The sequence below is a fragment of the Hippocampus guttulatus genome, chromosome 9, assembly GCF_054856545.1.
Source record: "Hippocampus guttulatus isolate MCC_2025c chromosome 9, RoL_Hgut_1.0, whole genome shotgun sequence".
Classification (NCBI taxonomy): domain Eukaryota; kingdom Metazoa; phylum Chordata; class Actinopteri; order Syngnathiformes; family Syngnathidae; genus Hippocampus; species Hippocampus guttulatus.
Window position 1 is genome coordinate 22,385,895 of NC_141269.1, and position 21,448 is coordinate 22,407,342.

Consider the following 21,448-nt stretch of genomic DNA (forward strand, 5'->3'; position numbering starts at 1 on the left):
CTTTATTTTCTATCTCCACTTGAGAACGCTTCTTGGCGCTTTCCTGAGAGTTTTTATTCTCCCTGGATGACCTTATAGTTGTTCGACAGCCAAGAATTGACTTTATAACATTTTTTTAAATCCAAACCTCTGACGTGCATGTAGTAGTTGGAAGGCTTTTATTTTGAAGGTAGTCAACGCCGCTCGCTGGCGGCAGATTACCGTGATGCACAGTAATGACAATCGCAGTGGCGGCTCACTTGACTTAAATTTTGCGAGTGGAGGCTGGTTTGACCGCAGTTCTGAACTAGTTAACTAGCGTGCGTAGACCATCACATGAGTAGTTTGTCGGGAAAATACTTAAAACAAAACTCGCCTCGAGGCTGCAGTTGTCAATCATGTAATTGTGGTGCACGGTGCTCCGTCATTGCTTGAAAACATGCAAACCTCTGCCAAAAATGTTAGAAGCGGTTCATGTATACAGACGTTCACCAAGACTTTAAAAAAGTGCGGGCACGCATGCGTGCGTCCACTGCAGGTGCCAAATCCACAAACTCAACATTCCCGCTGGGAGCAAGCATGGAGGGTGAGCGAATCCGTACCACCGCAGTGGAACATTGAGCCAAGAAGAAAGAAGCGATCGACTGCTCGTGTTGGTTATTGTTGGGCTTTTCTCGCGGAGCAGTCCTCGCAACACAACGTCGCAGGAGCCCTCCCGCTCCCCCCCCAAAATAAAATATCATCCCTCTTGCCACTCGAAGGCTACTCTTCAGTAATATTTCATCTGCTCACGACACGAGAGGGAAATCAGTTCCATCACGAAGTGAAGGAGGTCACAACTGGTTTCCTCCTACTCGCGACAAGCATGGATGTCGCAACCGAGGAAGGGGTGTCTCTGTCGGGTATCCGACTCCGGAATTGTCCGGGGCAAGTGATGGCCAAGTTGAGGAAGACGAAAGCAAAGAGGAAAAGGCGGAACGAGTTGCTTCTAATACAGATTTGCTTGTTCGGAGCTTTGCTACTCGTCTTCAAGGGATTCTCCTTCTTGGCTGACGGTTCAGGTGAGAATGGAATTTTTTTTTCTTCCTCTCGCAGTGTGCGATGAGAGTGAGACCTGAGTGAGTATCATGTGTGTTGAAATGGGTTCCGACCCGTTGTTATTGAACAATGAGAGTTAACATTATACTCGTTAAAAGGTTGTTTGTTCAGCGGTGTAGAACATGGTGGAATGGATAATTGTATAATATATCATTTGAAATGGCTTCTGCTCATGTCTGATGTGAGTTTTATGGTGAAAATCACTATGATCTTTTTTTGTATGAAAAGTGAGAATTCACTTTTCGGGGTTAATAATTAATGGGCTATTTGCCCTTCTTAATTTTACAAAATATGCGCCGGCGAAATGCGTTCCTTTAAGTCCCCAACAAATACAGGTCGAGATCGGTCGAGATGACCATGACTGTGATGCTCCTTAATATATTGGCTCCTGCAGTGTTTCTTTTGGCAGAGTTGTACGCACAGCAGCAGCATCTGTTTTCAGGATGAACTAACCACTGCGGTCAAGCCAGCCTCCACTCGCAAAATCGAAGTCAAGTGAGCCGCCACTGCGATTGTCAATACTGTGCATTACGGTAATCTGTCGCCAGCGAGCGGCGTTGGCCACCTTCAAAATAAAAGACCATTTGTTTGGGTTAAAAGAAATTAATAAAAGTATTAAATAAGTAATTTCTTGGCTGTCGGGTAAAGATTCACAGAGGAAGAACAAGAACTCTCAGAACAGCACCAATAAGCGTTCTCAAGTGGAGATAGAAAATAAAGTCAATGGTAATTCTACATCAATTTCACCTGCTAGTAAAAAATAATAATAATAATTAAAGAAACCAATCTAGGTGATCGCGCAACCACACCAGGTTGTCGACACACTAGGGCACGCCAGGTATACAAGCACAGTACTGGCATTATTATGTTAGGCGTTCAGGGCAACTTGTCAGAAATCAAGTCAACATGACAGTTTTCAGAGGCCTTTTATTTCAAAATGCAAAATCGGATCCGGACGAGGGTGGTCTGGGTGGAGAGCCGGGGTGCTGGATTCCTTCTTTTAGATGTTCTAAAAATGGACGAAAAGATCAACATGTTCGAATGCAGGTCATCTTGTCACTTTTCAGAGGCCGACATCAGATCCGAATGGTCTTGTTGGATACCTGGAGTGCTCTCGTGTCCTGCAGGTCTGGTTCGATTGAGGGATAACTGAAATTCGTTTTCAAGAATCTTTTGAAATTTGGAGAGGAGCTCAAAATGTCATATTTGAGAGGCATTTTAATTGGTAATGGAATATTCAATCTGAATGCCTGTACTGAGGTTGGATACCTGGGGTGCCCGAGTGTGTCAACAACCTGGTGTGGTTGCGCGATCACCCAGATTGATTAAAAAAAAAATTTTTTAATATCAGATGAAATTGATGTGGAATTATCATTGACTTTATTTTCTATCTCCACTTGAGAACGCTTTTTTGTGCTGTTGTGAGAGTTCTTGTTCTTCCGGGGTGAACGTATCGTTAGCTGACAGCCAAGAAATTACTTATTTTATATTTTTATTAATTTCTTTTAACCCGAACAAATGACGTTTATGCATGAGTGGTGGCTCTTTTATTTTGAAGGTGGCCAACGCCGCTCGCTGGCGGCACACGACCGTAATGTTTGTTTGTTTGTTTGTTTGTTTGTTTGTTTATTGAACATAAAACATATATACAGTAATAATTTGACAGAAAATAAGGTAGATAAAAAAAGTAAAAAGAAAGAAATCAATCTTCATTCAACACAGTTATTATGTTCAAGGGAGTAGGAAGAAGTAAAAAACTTATCTAGTCCTACCCCGTTATGTGATTGTATCTAATAAATCATTTTTATATCAATCAGAAAAGAAAAAAGTAAGAAGAAAGAAGTCTCCATTAAGGCTCATACTTTACCCTTAACCGTGATATTTTTACAACTTTTGGTTTGTATCGGGATTATATACTTCCACACCCTGACACTCTTGTGTCAATTTTCTCTTAAATTCATAATGGATATTTATATACCTTTCTCTATTTATCAACTTAGTTCTGATTTATCATTATATTTAATGTTTTGAATTTATCATTTTAACTCTGATTGATGTAGGTTGTTTGTACTATTTTTTTGAATTTGTTTTTTAACTCAGCAAGCGATTTACTCATTTTCAGGTCCGTTTCGAGATTATTCCACAGATTAACACCTTTGATAGATACACTTCTTTGCTTGATGTTTGTTCTTGTTTTGAGTTTTTTGAATAAGTTGGTACCTCTTAAATCATAGCTGCTTTCTCGAATTTCGAAAAACTTCTGAATGTTTTGGCAGAGCAGGTTATTGTGTGCTTTGTACATTAATTGGGCGATTTTAAAGTCAACCAGGTCATAAAATTTCATCGTATTTAATTTGATAAATAGTGGATTTGTGGGTTCCGTATATTTTGATCTATTAATAATTCGAATTGCTTTTTTTTGTAGGTTGAGAATAGGGAGTGTGTTTGTTTTGCAGGCATTTCCCCATATTTCCACACAGTAGGTCATATATGGTAATAATAATGAAGTGTACAATGTGTACAAAGATCTCTTATTTAGCACTTCCTTGGTTTTGTAGAGGATCCCTACGGTTTTGGCTATTTTTCTTTTTACGTTATCGATATGTGGCTTCCAACATAGTTTTGAGTCTATTACTAATCTGAGAAACTTGGTTTCATACGCTCTTTCTATCTCAATTGAGTTTACCATAATTTTAGCTTGGTGTTTGATTGGTCTTGTGCCAAAAACAATTAACTTCGATTTTTTCAGGTTAAGTGACAATTTATTTCTGTCGAACCAGTTTTTTAATTTGTTTAATTCGTTTTCTACGGTTGTCAGGAGCTGTTTCAGATTTATTCCAGAACAGTAGAAAGTTGTATCATCAGCAAATAGGACACATTTAAATTGTTTTGAGACCTTGCAGATATCATTTATATATAAGATGAATAGTTTTGGACCAAGCACTGACCCCTGAGGAACTCCGTGAGTGATTTTTAGTTGATTCGTTTTTTTATTGTTGAGTTGCACGTACTGATATCTGTTTTCTAAATAACTTTTTATCCATTTATAAGCTACACCTCTAATGCCATATCTTTCGAGTTTGTTCAATAATATACTGTGATCTATTGTGTCAAAAGCTTTTTTTAGATCTAGGAAAACCCCAACAGTAAATTCTTTGTTGTCTATATTAGTGGCTATTGCTTCCACAAACTCCATAACTGCCATTGAGGTGGTCCGCTTTTCCCTGAAGCCATATTGATTCTCACTTAACAGCGCATGCTTTTGTATAAAGCTATCAAGTCTGCGAGAAAATAGTTTTTCTAATATTTTTGAAAATTGTGGTAGTAGTGATATTGGTCTATAATTTGTAAACCGATGTCTTTCTCCACTTTTATAGATTGGAATAACTTTAGCAATTTTCATTTTTGATGGAAAGATACCAGCTTTGAATGACAGGTTGCATATGTGCGTGAAAGGTCGCACTACATATTCTATAATCTTCTTTATTATTGTCATGTCAATATTAAAGCAATCAGTTGACTTTTTATTTTTAAAAGTTTTTATAATATTTGATACTTCTTCTTGTTTTACAGCAGTAAGGAACATCGTGGAGGAGTTTTTTTCTACATATCTATCTATTTCAAACAAGTTTGTTGGATCAGGAATTTGTTTTGCTAGGTTACTGCCGATGTTGACAAAATACTCATTAAATTCAGTTGCTATTTCTGCAGTTTTTTCCAAAATAGTATTTTTGCCTTTGATAAAATACTCTGGATAATCCATTTTTTTAGGACTATTTCTGATTACTTGGTTAAGTATCTTCCATATTTCTTGTGTGTTACTTTTATTCTGCTCTAATAGTGCATGAAAATGATCTCTTTTACTGGTTCTTATAATATTTACTAGTTTATTTTTATAGGTCTTATATTTTTTCTGCTTCTTCAGTTCTCAATTTTAAAAACAATTTATATAAATTGTTTTTCTTTTTACATGCGTTTTCTATGCCTTTCGTTATCCATGGCTTACTTGGGTCTTTATACTTTTTGGAGACTTTAGTTAATGGAAAATGTTTATCATATAAGGAGATTATGGTAGACTGAAATACTTCAAACGCTGTATTTGGGTCTTCGTTTGAATAGACCTCGGTCCAGTTTTGTTTTTCTAGGTCTTGCTTAAAGGCGTCGGTGGAGCGTTGGGTTCTTTCAGGTGGTACTTCACATAGCCGTTGTTTCTTGGTTGCCCAGCTTTCATTCTCGCCATGATCTTAGCTTTCAGGTCAGTAGCTGCCTCGCTCAGCATTTCATTCATTGGGGCTGGCCTCCCAATCTCATCATCTGCATTCATTGGGGCTTGCCTCCCAATCTCTGGTATGACCTCCTCCTCTGATCTGGCAGCCTGGGGCCCTTCACCATGGAACCTGCGTTGTACCTCATCAATCTCAAGTTGTGACAGCAGTTGCCGTTTGTGGATGTTGGAACACTGAGCTACTAGTTGTTTCGTGGTCAACCGTGACTGTGGGTTTCGAAGTAACCATTTAGCCCACATTCTCTGCATGTAACCCCTCTGACTAGGGTTGCTTGAGTAGTAGCATTCCAACAGAGCCATGTTATCGCATCTCGCCCATCTCCGCTTTGTTCCAGTAGCCCATTTTTCATCAAGGTGCTCTGGTTCCCCAGCACCTGACGCAGACCTTGTTTGGCCGGGCGACGTCTGAGCCGGCATGTCATTCATTTTACTGTCTCTCAACATTGTATGAGGTAGGCATTAGCGTGAAGGATCTTGCCCAAGGACCCACACTGGATGGTGTTATGTGCTCATTTTTTGCCCCAGGCGGGATTCGAACCACCGTCTCCCGTATGCCAAAAACTGCAAATGTGTATCGTACCACGTTCAAGAGACGTGTAGGCGTACTCGTGCTGGACAATATGGTAAAAATCTTCAATCATTATTTTGGCCAGGGGGGGGGGCAACCAGTCAGAGACTAAGAGCCAAATCTTTTACTGTGTTACTGTAAAGAGCCACATCTTACACATGGGCATCCCGTCCTCGCACGCACGCACACACACACACACACACACACACACACACACACACACACACACACACACACACACACACACACACACACACACACACACACACACACACACTCTCGACTGAAATTGCCAAAATGACCCTGAATTAAAATAGCTCACAACGCCAATACGTCATTCATTAAGCACACAACTAATTGCTTACATTTTCAGTCATAGTCAATAATAGATAAGGTAATATCATGACTGTAATGCCTCTCTGTACCTTGCCTGAAATTAACTTGGTTCATGCAAATGGTAATTTTCAAGTTTTGCCTCGAACACTGCTTATGCCTCCTGACAAAGGGGGGGAAATTCTAACAATTCTACAGGCCCATTACTGACAGGGGCCTTACAAAACACTATTTTCAGTCAGAAGCATTGAAGTGGTGCGGTCCAAATCCCTGGCAGTGCCTTGGCTGGGTCTATCCAATGAGGTGTAGCTGGCATAACCCTTGGGTGTTAAATGCATTTCTGTTGTCCCTATTGTGTTCTTGCTCACTCTTAATTAGTGAGCTGGAAGATCAATTAATTGGATTATTTATGATGTGCTTAATTAATGAGACTCTGCCTAATTGAGCTTGACGTTGCGGAACAGGAAGCAGGGCACTCAGCGCCTCTTCACAAGGGCCCATTAATCATTTCTACACTCTTTTATTCGTGTGCAGGATAGCAAAACAGGACAGGAGGCAGGGAAGGGGCAAACAGTGGAGCATTGGCATACACACGGGCGTCTTCCACTGCTGCTGTGTGATGTGGTGAAGGTGAGGCCAAGTAAGAAGTTCGATTGTGCCCAGAAAACATCTTAATAACTGGGATTTTTTTTTTTTAAATTCAATTTGAATCAATACCCTCAACTCCGGATTTGGCAATGATTGAGCAGCCCTCCAGCAGAGTTCTCCCAAGTATGAAGAAAATGCACCGGCGTTGGTGTTGAAGAATGCGCAGATTTAGGCACAGTCGAAAACCCAGTGAATGCTCAGTCATTACTCCATTCACCCCTTCCTTGTTTAGACAATTTTGTTTTGGACAAGTCATTATAAAGTCTTGTAGGAAGTCTGATCAGGTAGGTCAGTGGCACTCCAAACTGTGATCTGTGGTTACCATCATCATTTGCTTCTCGTTTATCACATTCATATCGCAGCTTGCTGTAAATGTGACAGGTGAGCATAACTTGGTAGTACATTTAAATGAAAGTATTTGACATGTATTTAAACAAAATATTGTCATGCTTGGCATTGCATTAGCGACACAAGAACAGGACTTGGAAATCGGAATCTGAAACATGTCCCTTCACAACAGTATGTCTTCAGAATAAAAATATTTTGTGATCTTTGATTTAATAAAGGCTTCTGAACGTGTTAACCCATTTAATCCCAAATTTTTCCCAGACATTTAAAAGTCAAAATCAGGTGTCATTGGTAGCCCTTTTAAGTAATCAATAATAAAACATTTTAGAGCCCTGTAAATTAAATCATTGTTGTCCTTCACAAATGTGACCGGTGGGATTAAATGGGTTAAATGAGATAACCTGTGTAAAATCACCATTGCTCCCATTTGCTGAATCTGGATCAAATTTCAATGACATTTTTTTATCATTGTGCATGCACACCTGTGCACCACTTCTGTGGACCCTTGATCATATTAATACAAATAGAGGAAACGGGAGAAATAGAGGAGTGTGGATATTTGAGATGCAGTTGCAACCTCATTTATGATCACCCCATTCACTGATTCCACTCATGCATTTTGGTGACAGAAATTCTCCATGCTTCACCTTTTTGCCACAGTTACATGAGAAATTATAAATATAATGAAGTATTCATGTACAACACTATTCTAACAAAAGAAAAGTGGCTTCACTCGCGAACAATGCCGCCAATTCGCCGTCGGGAGACGTGAAGCCACCGGCGACCATATTATTTTGCCACTCGCTAAACCCGCCTAACTTAAATACATTGATTTCTCGACGGGATTTTGGATTGGATACAATTTTATTGTCAAATGTGCAGATGAAATTTCTTCCCTCTCAAGATATTTTCCCTGTTTCTATGGTAAAAATACCACCGTGTATGACACACAGTTGTGCTAATAAGTCTGGGAGAAGCGCTACATCCACATTTCTTCAGTAAGAATGCGATTTACATTTTTCTCTTATAAGGTATAACTGTGAGTGCTACTCAAATATTCGTCTGCATCATGGTGTCAGAACGATCAACATTGAAATGAAAGTGAAGCCCAGTGGGACAAGATTTGCTGTGAAAAGTAAACCTAACCTCTGTCCAAGTGCAGAGCGACAAACTTGAATGTGGTGCGCTTGAAATATTTTCAGTGAGCATGCACACCTGCGCACTACTTACAGTATGTGCATCCCTGATTATAATATAAATATTTCATGGGTCAAAGTCCGGAATTTCACTGATCGGTATCACTGAAGATGACAAAATGTAGTCACAATTTTCCAAAATGTACATGTACATTGATGACTTTTTGGTAGGATGACCCTTCCCGGGTGGTGCTTTGTCACCGTTATCAGCACATTAATTTAATTCCTCTATTCAAGAAACTGGATTCTTGGGGCTGGTGCATTTTCTTGTGAATGCTCAGGTTCAGATCTTTCCCAATCCTTTTGGAGTGTTTGTGCAACTTTTTAAAGGAGGGTTTCTTAGCTTTCATTTAAACCCCTTTTTACGCCTGTTTCACCAAAAAGAAAGCACATCAGAAGTTCAGAAGTGAACGTTAGGCGAAACAGTCATCAGAAACGTTTCTTTTTTAACAGAATGAAAAAACAGAATCCAAAGACGCTCTTTTGAACCACAAAATAGATAGAGGAGACCAAAAACACAACAAGGAGCTTGTCTTGTAGGCTGATAGAAATCTCTTGGGGCGTATGATCATTGCTTCACAAAGTAGAGATCTTCACATTAGAGATGGCTCATCCACTTTTTCCGCTTGGTCACTTTCAAATCCAGCCGGTTCACTGAGAAAGACCAACAAGACTGCACTGCAAAAATCATCTATGGACATTTACCTTTTGAAAAATAATTTCTAGACTTTGCCACTCTGAGTGGTACCAAATTTTAGTTTGGCCCATGGATTAAAAGAGAGGAAACAGGTGAGAAATAAAGGAGTGTGGACATTTGAAGGCTTTTGTGACTCCAATCATGCATTTTCTCCACACTTCGCTTTTTAGCCACAGCCACATGTGAAACTATAAATATAATTATTATTGTAAAACACGAGTGCAACCAAATAAAAGCCGCTTGAATCGCAGTACATTGTTAAACCACACATACGTAACATTAGAAATGTTTCATAGTAACTGTCCATCATTAAAAGTTGTATGGTACAATACAAACAAATGACCTTTGCGGTGTTTGGAAGCAGTCAAAAATATGCAAACAGTACCGAGACATACAGTATGTCACGAATGAATTATGATAATTGTGTCCTTTAGTGAACAGTCTTAAACTATGTGTCGCACAGCACAATGCTGCCCCAAGAAGATTTGATTTGTCGGCGCACTGCAAACCGAGTGGATGCCTGTCGTATGTCAGATGAGGTTTTGGAGATGACACACTGTGTCTTCAGAGTTAATCAATAAAAGTAGAGTGGATAAGAGCGGCGATACTTGCCTTTTGAAATTTGAAATTAATGAGTTCCACAGAAACATAATTTTTTTTGTCTCAAAAGCTGTTGTGCATTTCCTTAACAGAGACTCTCTGCGCTTAACTTTTTAGCCATAGGCACATTTTGTCACTGTCAGGTGGAAACGTCGCATGTCCAAAATGCTGGTCTGCTTGGTCTGTCCTCATGTCGACTGATATTTTTACACATTATTCAGCAATTTAAAGTGTTGACAATCGAAAAATAAATCTCTTAAACTGTCAACTGTGACAATAACTCCACTTACTCACTTCGGAGGCCCCCTGCAACATAATGTTTCCTCAAGTTTCAAAGTCTGGGATGTTTTAGATAATAATACGTGAACATGATTATGTTAGAGACATTGGACGAAGTATGTATTGTGAAAAATAAATTGCTGTTATATTTCAGTGCAGAAGGAACTGGTCACCATGAAGGTATGTTCAGACAGATTAATTTCCGCCCCATTAAACTGCTAAATTATCCTCTAGTTTTATTTATTGTTGGTTTGTGAAGATGATGTATTCACAGTCGTTTGTCGCTTTTATGAAACATGAATGGCTTTTTGTCCAGTCTGGGGTCAGCTTAAATGTTGAATTTAAATGAGCTACTGAACATGATTTTGGGGAAAGTATGTTCATGTTGGTGCGCAACGTTATGGGAGAAACATAAAAGCTGCTACCTTGAGCCATGCAGTGTATGGTGTCTTTTTTTTTATGTTTTTGCCTTCTTAAGATAGATACAGAACTGTAAATGACATTCAATCACTATTTGGGTTAAAAAACAGCATATGCTGAAAATTTAGGAACTTAGTGTAACAATACGTGGTGGTATCACAATATGAAATTTCATATACCCATAAAGCGGTCCAATGGTTAGCGAGTCGACCTCACAGAGCAGAGGTACCGGGATTAAATTCCAGCTCTGGCCTCCCTGTGTGGAGTTTGCATGTTCTCCCTGGGCCTGTGTGGGGTTTCTCTGGGTACTCCGGTTTCCTCCCACATTCCAAAAACATGCATGGCAGGCTGATTGAACACTCAAAATTGTCCCTAGGTGTGAGCGCGAGGGCGGGTGATTTTTCGTCTCTGTGTGCCCTGCAATTGGCTGGCAACCGGTTCAGGATGTCCCCACCTACTGCCTGAAGACAGCTGGGATAGGCACCAGCACCCCCCGCGACCCTTGTGAGGATAAGCGAATCGGAAAATGAATGAATGAATATACCCATAAATGTGTATTTTGCTGGGCTCGAATAGCTGAAACTAGCGACCCTAATTCTAACCCTTAGGCTAACCCTTATTCCCACCGACATCCAGTGCTGATATATGGCAGCAGGCAGGTGAGGCAAAAGTCCTCTTTAAATTGACTGACTAAACGACGGGAGGCCTCCAAGCCTTAAATATCAATGTGGTGTAGTAAAGTTGGCTTGTCAAATAATCTGTAAAAATCCTGCTTGATATAAATTCAGGGTGGTGATCACAAAAATAAATTAAAGCATTTGATGAATGCGTGTGTTTGCTGTTGTTTTGGGCAAAACAATTGCTGGTTCTATTTATTATGAGACGAAATTCGGTTGTAATGGAAAATCTGATCAAAAGTGATATGTAGGAAAATAACACAACTGCCCCACAATCTTACATTCTGACAAGATTATATTGTTTGTGATTTGTTGTATATAATATACAATGGTCCATTCACAGTATTTAATTTATTGTGAATTAATTTAATTCGGTCACAACCATTTTGTATTTGTAGACAAAATGTTACTGAGACCCTAAAACATCAATTTCTTCAGTAGTAGGTTTATTTTCCTGTGGTACATATCACCCAGGTTCCAACCACGGGAGCAATCATCAAGAGAGATGGGAGGGAAGAAAGCTACTGCAGAAAATGGACAACAGCAGCCCAGTGGAAATGGACACGGAAAAAAATTGCACTTCTCCAGGTAAGAATTAACATGATAGGTGTTGTTTCACCATTAAAAACCTGATATAGTCTAAAATAGCCTTCTACTGCTCTATTAAACATGCATTCTTAATTAAACTTAGAATCACTTAAATGTTGCTATTTTTAGAGGTGGATGGAACGAAATTCACTCGTGTCATAATTGATGTCACATGATGGAGTGACACAACTGTGTTAAAGATTACACAGAAAATTATATCGTTACCTTGAACAAAAGGACTTTTGGGGACTGAGGGAGAACAAAATGGCCACCATAAATCGAAAAAACAAGGATCAAAGTCCAACATAATTTCTCCCCTTGCTTATTAAAACTGCTGTTTTTTATCTCTGTTAAATTTAAAGGACATACTGCATCTCTGGTAGTCTTCTGCCCTTATCGGTACCGTGTTGAGAAATGCAAAACGTTTTTAATCCTACCCTGTTGCTTCTGTTCTTATCGAATAAAATTTCAATTAGGGATGTCTAAACAGAATGTAATGTGAGGAATGAAAACATATTTTCACACTGCGCTTAGTAGAGCGCAGCACACCATCGACAAACTAATTTATTGTGACAAACTAATATATGTGCTGCGATGACGCAACTTCATTTGAAAAATGATTGGGGAGTGGAGTTGCTGTGAGGTAAAATGGCGCATCCAATAGGTGATTTCAGAGTGCAAACCCCATAAAATGTTGGCAGCATGAAGAAAATGGTGGAAGGAATGATAAATGTGCCATCCCAGTGTCCCGAGCTTCGGGACTCAACAGAAATGACATATGGCCCACTTCAGAGGAAAAAGCACCCAGGCTATTTCCTGCTAGGCTCCAAAGCAATCTCTTCCAAATATGCGCAAGAAAGTGAAGTGCAGTGTAGAAAGGACTATATATATATATATATATTTATTTATTTCATGAATTGGGACGGTGCACATTAATCAACACAACAGTGTAATTGCGCCAGACTTACCATAAATGTTAGCTTTCAGCCATAGTCCCAAGGCAGGTTTCTTAACAAGGTTCGATTGTTTTCTGTTGAACCAGCAAAATTTGTTCAGAAAAGCATGACATGATTTTTTTTCTAACTATTAAGGTACTCCTTGTGGTTTCTTTCTGACTTCCGGGTTGAGTGAACGCTGGCGCGTTTTGGCTGCCGCTGCTCAACCCGTATTGTTTTGTGTTTTTTGTTATTGTAAAGTGTCCTTGGGTGTCTTGAAAGGTGCTTATAAATAAAATGTATTATTATTATTATTATTAACAGAAGCATAACATAAACAGTTAACATAAAATAAAAAAATAATATAACACAACACATACATAACATAAAACATGAACAGTCATGCAGTTTTAGCCACTAGGCCTTTAGGTGGGCTCAGGTATTAAAAGGCAGCAAAGTCAAATGTTTGTGGTAAAACATGCCTTCCAATGAACATTGATCATTTCAGTGTGCAAGACTGTTCAAGACTCTGACTACTGGACTAGCTAGAGCTGATTATTACACAAATGGCGCTTTTCCTTTCATGGAGGCACAGCGCTCGTCTGGTTAGCACATCCGCCTCACAATGCAGAGGTGCAGGGTTTGATTCCAGCTCTGGCCTTCCTGTGTGTGGTTTGCATGTTACCCCTGAGCCTGTGTGGGGTTTTTTGGGTAATTCGGTGACATCCCGCATTCCAAAAACAAGCGTAGTAGGTTAATGGAACACGCTAAATAGGTGTACCCGGAGAAAACCCACGCAGGCCCGGGGAGAACAGTCAGGGTATGTGTTATTTATACTGAGAAAAACAAAAATAAAAGCTTATGATATACATTTATGAATTAATGTTTTAGTGCAGTCGTTTCTTAATATGAAGCAAATCAACACTCAACAGGGATGACATGGCACGGAAGACAAGTTGAGAAATGACTTTGCATAGAAGTCAATCACTGAGTGCAGAAAAAGCGATAATCTCTGCAGTGATAATTTTACAGTTTACCGGCAGCGAGTCCCAGGGACTCGCTGATCAGAAAAGTATGAGTGCCATTATGCATTGAGAGAGTCCCAAATTTCGAATTCTGAAAGGGTCTACTTATTCAATTGCATATGATAATAACACAAACAACAACACATACATACAATGATAAACAAATGCTGCAAAAATTTAAATAATTCAGGAGCAGGCCTGAGGATTTCGGAAATTCATGGTAACCGTTTTTCGGTTCCGTCGGATTACCCAATGGGAAACCACGATAACAAATGTTGGGTTCCGTAAACGTTCATCATGGGAACCCATTTTTCTATTTTGACTGATAATCAAGAAGTCCGAAACTCAAAAGTATAATGTTTCAAGGGTCAATGTTTGAAAACTATGCATTAACAATGAACATTACATCAGCAGCTGTGTACTCCAGGTTTATTCCAAAAAATAAATGGATCAAAAACTGGTGTACTCATGTGGCATCATCAGAGTATTTTTTCCAAACTCACACTGCAAAGATTAATTGACTGGTAATCATTAATACAGGTAAGTATTGATGTGGCTTGACATCCTCTTCCCAAGATGAAGCATGTGTAATCTACTATCAATTTGAGGAAAGAATTTAACAGACGTCATCATGAGTTCTACCAACAGTTAACATTAGCATTACTACACCTTGTGACGAATGTTTTATTCATAAAGTTACCATGCTACAACCAGTAAATTATAGAATAACCAATACTGTTTCATAATATTTTTCATAACGATTAGCCTACAAATCTAATGACCAACTTGCCTCGTAATTGCGCCTCTCGTCGTATCTTGCTCTCGCGTTCTGTGCATACATCCCAGGTGAGTTTAGTGATACGCCCTTTAGACGATTCATACGAAAAATCAGACAAGCATTCCCATTTCTTAAATATCGTAATTAGTAGACCTTGGTGAGTTTTTTTCGCCGCCATCTCAAACTTTTATCCCCGCGATTCCTCAGTTTGCGGACTAAAATAACAACCCGCATGCGCACATAACGTCATCTGTTGCGTCCCCTCCAACACTGAAAACAAAACAAAACGAAAGTAAATTAGAAGAAACACACTCACACACCACACCACACCACAAGCACACATACAGGTGCAGTGAAATCGCGTTGATGACACAGTCAACTCGTGTGCGGTGACTTTTATGGTTAAACTATTTTTCGGTACCGTGAAAATGACGCCACGGAAACGTCACACTACCGGTAACGATTGTTCCTGTGAAATCCTCAGGCTTGCCGTAGTTTTTTTACTTCATAATTTTTGCGGGCCTCGGGCCTACTTTATACCTGTGGACAAAGGATTAGAGTCTCAAATCCCTCAGGACCGGCAACCCAAGTTCAATGACCAAGGACTTGACTCAAAGGCCAAGGACCAAGGACCAACCTTCGGTCCTCCAGCCGGTCCTCGAGGCCAAGGACCGGCTCGAGGAACACATCACTGCCTGGAGCCTTGCCAACAAGGAGCTTTTTGACCACATCGGTGACTTTAACCACAGAGATATGAGAGCCCACCTCAGAGTCTTCAGACTCTACTTCCTCCAAGGGAGGCGTGTTGGTGAACACACCCACCCTGTCTCCGTAAAAAAAAGATATATTCCCGTATTCACTTGTACGGAGCCCCTAAGGGGACATGGAAGGAAAAAAAAATAAAACTTTGCGAGATCTCACAAAGTATTCCAAAGTATTGCGAGATCTCGCAAAGTATTCCAAAGTATTGCGAGATCTCGCAATCTTTATTTATTTGTAATGCTCGTTGACGTGCTTCCGGGTCATCGTACGTGTAACCGCAAACAACAATGATGGAGCGTGTTCAACCGTTCGTGAGTTTAATAGAATTTTACTTTGAAATTGGCTTGAAATACAAATACATTAAATCTGTTCTTGATATTAAGTACGGTTTCCAAATAAGCGAAAGACATTTGAAGCGAGTGTTGAACCAAAGAGGACTATTTCGTCGAAAAACGTTCAATGACTTGGAAGTCCTGGTTGACTTCATTCGCAACCAATTGCACCATTCCGGACAGCTACACGGTTACAGGTGGATGTACAGTAAGTGCAGAGAATATGGACTTCTTGTCAGGAAAAAGGACGTTCGTCTGGTCCTGAAAGAGTTGGATCCGAGAGGAGTGTCGTTAAGGCAAGCAAGACGTCGGAGACGGCGAAACTACTTCTCCAAAGGGCCAAATTTTATATGGCACATGGACTCCTATGACAAACTGAAGCAATTTGGAATTTGTATCAATGGAGCTATTGATGGTTTTTCAAGGAAAATAATGTCGCTCAATGCCTACATAACAAGTAGTGACCCGAAGTTGATTGGAGGTTACTACATCGACGTTGTGCACCGTTTGCGGGGTTGTCCTCGAATCGTTCGAGCTGATCTTGGGACTGAAAATGGTCACGTTAAAGGTCTCCAAAGAATGAGAGACTAAATAAGATCGAGGAAAAAATGTGTACTGGGTGGATCTCCAAGTGTGCTCCAAAACCATGATGAGAGAATGGCACGACTTAAAAATGTTTCTGCTGAAAAGACTCACAATTTTGAAATTGATGTTTGTAAGAATTTGTCAATGTGAATAAAATGTGTTCCAAATCATTCTTAACAGTTTTTTTAAACACAAGAAACCACCTGCTGTCGAAAGTGAGGAGTGACAATTACGTAGTCATCATTTACAGGCAGGTGAAAATTCAATTGGGATGATGTACAATTATGCAGGAATACTCTTCAGCATCCACGTTGGTTAAGTATTTGTGGATAAAGTCAGCAACCAAGAAAGAATGTTTATTTACACCAATAATGCTTTGACAAACAAACATTTTATATTGTAGATCAAATATATTGTCCTTATACAGGAAGAAAAACAGCAGATAAAGTTTTATTATCTTAAAGAGTAGCAGTGAGGGCCTCTCTGAGGTGTAAATACAAGTTCACAGCCTGAAATGGATCTTTTGGTGACATTAGATCGGACTGGGCCATTAAAAAAGCACACAATGAAAATACATCCGGATCACAAGGCATGGTCAAACAAAAGACACACTGGCTTTTGCACAGTTGAACTTGTTAATTTTCAACTGGGGAGAGGAAGTCCCTTGTACCATAAAGTTCAGGTAACGTATACATCACGTTGGGCCGACCACTGGGGACATTTATGTTCTTTGAGGGCCTGATGAGATGGCTGTTCCAAACTAGGGCCGTGTCATCCAACTCATCCTGTTGAAAATAATATACAGACAGATTAAATAAGCGTTGCACAGTCATATCAGCTTTTATGAGCAACAAATTTTAGCATGAAGCTGCATTTTTTGTCTCACTCCTCCCCTCTCATGTGTGCCACATCTCACCACTCCCCACTTTTCCTTCACCTTCACCCTGTGATAACACACCATTATCTTCTTTCCTTCTTTCGTGTTCCTGTACACTTTCCCATCAACTCACTCTCGTATACAAAAATACACATTTAATTAATGAGTCTATCAGAACGTATGAACTCACCTGAATAAGTCCCATGCAACAAAATTGTAGGATGTTTTTGTCCAGAAATCCACCATCAAAGAAGCCATTGTCTCTGAGGTCTGTGAAGAGGGATAACCAGAACTCCATGCACTGGCTGCGAAGAAACCGCCACCAATATTCAATTCTTTGATTGGCGGTGCTGGCTCCATCCAAGTAACTGTCAAGAGTGCTGCCTGGCGGTATTGGCACCAGGAAACGCTGGAAGCCTTTAACGTGACCATTTTCAGTTACCGTACTTAATATCAAGAACAGATTTAATGTCTTTGTATTTCAAGCCAATTTCAAAGTAAAATTCTATTAAACTCAGGAACGGTTGAACACGCTCCATCATTGTTGTTTGCGGTTACACGTACGATGACCCGGAAGCACGTCAACGAGCATTAAAAATAAATAAATAAAGTTTGCGAGATCTCGCAATACTTTGGAAGACTTTGCGAGATCTCGCAATACTTTGGAAGACTTTGCGAGGTCTCGCAATACTTTGGAAGACTTTGCGAGATCTCGCAAAGTTTTTTTTCTTCCTTCCATGTCCCCTTAGGGGCTCCGTACACTTGAAAGGACAAATCTGCTGAGGTTCAAATGTACACAATGTGATATTAGCTGGTTGTGTTACTGAATACCTTGTTTAAAACCGCTCGCTGAGCTGTAATTGTACCTGGATTGTTTTGCAGTCTTTTGGGGTAATAAGCTGTCAGTAAGGCACATCTTCACTTGTCTTGTTTTGCAAAGTCTTCCAACTCTGTCAGACTGTAAGTGTATCAGTTGTACACAACCGTTTTCAGATCACGTCACAGATTTTCAATTCAAAGAAAAACAGGCATTTTTACTGAGTGTGTTCACTTATATATTTGATTACTTAACATTGTGATATGAAAGTACAAGTGGGACGTGGCTATGTTGCGGTAGTACATCAAATCCAAAGGTGTCTTTAAAATATGTATACGCAAAAGGAAGACTATTTATCCTATAGTTTCTATCGGCAGCACTGCCGCGCGTGTACTTCAAACCATCTTACTTCACACATGGACACTTGGACGCTTTTATTTCACCAACCGTTGAGATATTAACCCTTTCATGCACTCTGTCACCTGATAACATGATAAGCTGTCCACTGTAGTAACCGTTGTCCCTGAAAGGGGTTTTTACTATACGCCCCGCTTTAGTTGCTCTTCGTGCCTTCTTTCCGTCTTGAATTGAAAGACATTTGAAAACAAACCCGCTTATATAGTCATCCAATAGAGCTTTGGGTACATATGTTCTCTCCAGGGGTCTTTTACTGTGGACACCGTCCTCTTGCTTGTTAAAGATTTGTTCTGCTCAGCACACCTCGGTTCTCACGCAACACTCCATTTTACGAGAACAGGCCGGGATGACTTAATCAGCGCTTCCCTCTGAAAAATGTGTTGGCTGTGCGCAGGCCTGTGGCTGCAAGTTGAACTGTTTGCAGGAGCTCCCCGTTAAGAATCTTGCTGATTGATTGGAGGGTGGTGGTTTATAATGCACTAAACTTCTACAGCCAAAAATGTTAAGGCCTTAGCATTCAGTTGCACCATCATTTGCTTGTATGAACATGTCAGGAATGCTGGTAAAAGCTGTATTGAATAAATTAGTTACTCTTAAATTGTCTTTATTTTTAGTTGGCGTGTTGCTTAATACTGCAGGTGCTTGCTGGTGTTATATGCTGGGATTTACATAGGATCCGATTCGTCGACTTTACAGGCCAACTATTGGTGACTAGTCAACTAGCAAAATAATCATCCATGGCAGCTCTAGTTTAGAAATGTTATTGCATCGCCTGCAAGGACTGGGTTAGTGCTCAACATTAAGATATGTTATTTGCATGATGTGCATAAAATCTGCCAGGAAACACAGAAAAAGAACCCAAAATTTTAAATGTGTGCTGGTGGAGGGGGGCATAAGCTCTGCACTCCCAACTGAACCACCACTGTCGCTAAATATCGCAAACATGTCACTAAGTTTGCTACCCTGCAGACACGAGTCATTACTTCTGCTCGCTACCTTACATCCACATGTGTGGACGTAAAATGAAAGCACAACTTTCAAAACAAAGGCTCCATATATTTTATATGGTTAACGTGAGGATGCCCCACAAATGCTCAACAGGGTTTAGATCCTGAGACATGCTCGGCCAGTCCATCATTTTTACCCTCACCTTCTTGAGCAAGGCATTGGTCGCCTTGCCTGTGCGTTTATAGTTGTTGGAATACATCTCTGCAGCCCAGTTTCCAAAGGGAGGGGATCATACTCTGCTGCATTACATCAAAAAATGTTGCCGTTCATGGTTTCTTCAATTTATTTTAGCTCCCCAATGCCAACAGCCTGGCCCTGATGGTCACACACACACACACACACACACACGCACACACACACACGCACACACACACACACACACATCAGTTTTCCCCACAGCTGGCTGATATTATCTGAACCAACTAAATCAATTAATTTTGGTCTTATCTGGACATGGTTCGAGTAATCCATGTCTTAGTCTTATTGTCACTATCGAACTGTTTGCGGGCTTTCTTGTGCATCATTTTATGTCGAGGACACGGGCGCAAGGCAGTCTCCAAGTGCCCATCCACAGCGGCTAATGTTGTCATCCCCAAGTGTAGGAGATCTTCAGTTCTTTCGACCATTTGAAAAAATTTTAAGGTCTCCCTATATCAAAACGTGACTGCAACCTAACATCAGCTTGTTTCTCAGGAAGTGAGCTAGTTTCTCTGGTGGCATACTTGACGGTGATTGGCTCACATAAGTTTTGATATAAAACCTCTGACAGATGAAAAATTGTGCTTTAAAGAAATGCATTTGTGGCCTGAATCAATATACTGTAGATGGGAGACTTTGTCTCCCCTTCACTACAGCATTATTCCATGTACCGGTATTCTGGCACACTTAAGGATGACCTGAATATTATGCCCTACTTAACTAAACATATTTCCCCTATTTATCATATACAGGGTGTCCATAAAGTCTCTTAACCATTTCAAAAATTTATTAAAAATGCAATTGATTAGATATTTTACTCCAATTTGTTCTACTGTATTCAGCGTTTATGAAGGTTTTCTTTTAACCTCTTTTAATACACTTCAACATGGGCACCATTAGTTGCACGAAGCACATCAAGACGGTACTCGATTTCTTGCCATGTTCGCTGTAGCATAGCCTTATCAATTGTGGCAATGGCATCAGTAATCCTTTGCTTTAGGTCAGTAATGTCCCTTATCTTTGTTCGAAACACGATATCTTTAACATAGCCCCATAGAAAGAAGTCCAGGGGAGTGATATCTGGTGAACGTGGCGGCCAAGGAATTGGCCCATCCCTTCCAATCCACCGGTCTGGAAATGTTTGATTGAGGAGCCCACGAACATGCAGCCCCCAATGTGGTGGTGCACCATCTTGCTGAAAAATGATGGTTGGTTGAAGGTCATTCAGTTGTGGTGCCACATATTCAGTTAAAATTGATGTCTCGTTGAAGAAAAATGGACAATTATTCAATTGCATATGATACACACAAATGCAGTGTGATAAAAAAAACCTTAAATAAACACTGAATACAATAGAACAAATCTGAATAAAATATCTAATCAATTGCATTTTTCATACATTTTTGAAATGGTAAAGAGACTTTATGGACACCCTGTACATTCAAATGTTGACTGCTGAGATTATTTTGGGAAGTTTTTCCAACAGCTTGTTTTCATATCGTTGGGTGAAAAAATGGCACAATAGCCGAGTGGTGCGTGTTAACAACCTTTGTTGTGCTTGGATACCAGAATTGCCAGCAGTATTCACATTCATTACTCAAGTAGATATTGGGATTGAAAAAGACTTTCGTAGGACTACAAGTTGAAGTATCAACTCCAGATTTTTCATTGAATAAAAATCTAAATGTAATTCTTTTAAAACTACTTCAAGCACAAAAATAAAAGTAATGCAAAGAGAAAAAAATGGAAGCAAAAAGAGTCAAACATTTTCAACATGTTCTTTGTGATCTTTGATCATCTAGAAACTTTTTTTTTCTGATTGCGCTCGTGAAATAACAAAAATGAGATGATGGCCACAATGATTGTAATGTTTTATTAAAATGTTACGTTGAAGGCTCGTTGTTTCAGCTGCATATACTGTATGCCCATTAAAAATTATCACATTTCTTAGGTGTACACGGCATATGCATTAAAGTGCCATGTGTATTACTGAGCATT

At 39.8% G+C, this 21,448-nt stretch overlaps 1 protein-coding gene and 2 pseudogenes across 3 annotated transcripts in view; 2 read left to right on the top strand and 1 right to left on the bottom strand.

Annotated features, from left to right (window-relative positions):
- The first annotated feature begins 299 nt into the window (after window positions 1-299).
- Window positions 300-21,448, top strand: part of LOC147200764 (sodium/potassium/calcium exchanger 3-like) — a 54,742-nt gene continuing 33,593 nt past the window's right edge. For both annotated transcript variants that reach the window (XM_086120537.1, XM_086120538.1), the window contains exons 1-2: window positions 300-1,040; window positions 11,603-11,716. In XM_086120537.1, coding sequence (XP_085976663.1) covers window positions 419-1,040; window positions 11,603-11,716 — 736 coding nt within the window. In that variant the 5' untranslated portion in view covers window positions 300-418. The remainder of the gene's footprint in view (window positions 1,041-11,602; window positions 11,717-21,448) is intronic.
- LOC147200765 (uncharacterized) lies at window positions 14,854-16,303 on the top strand (annotated as a pseudogene).
- LOC147200766 (uncharacterized) lies at window positions 16,464-17,491 on the bottom strand (annotated as a pseudogene). The gene is made up of 2 exons (XR_015101846.1): window positions 17,201-17,491; window positions 16,464-16,918 (listed from the first exon to the last, which is right to left on the bottom strand). The product of XR_015101846.1 is annotated as an uncharacterized LOC147200766 (transcript).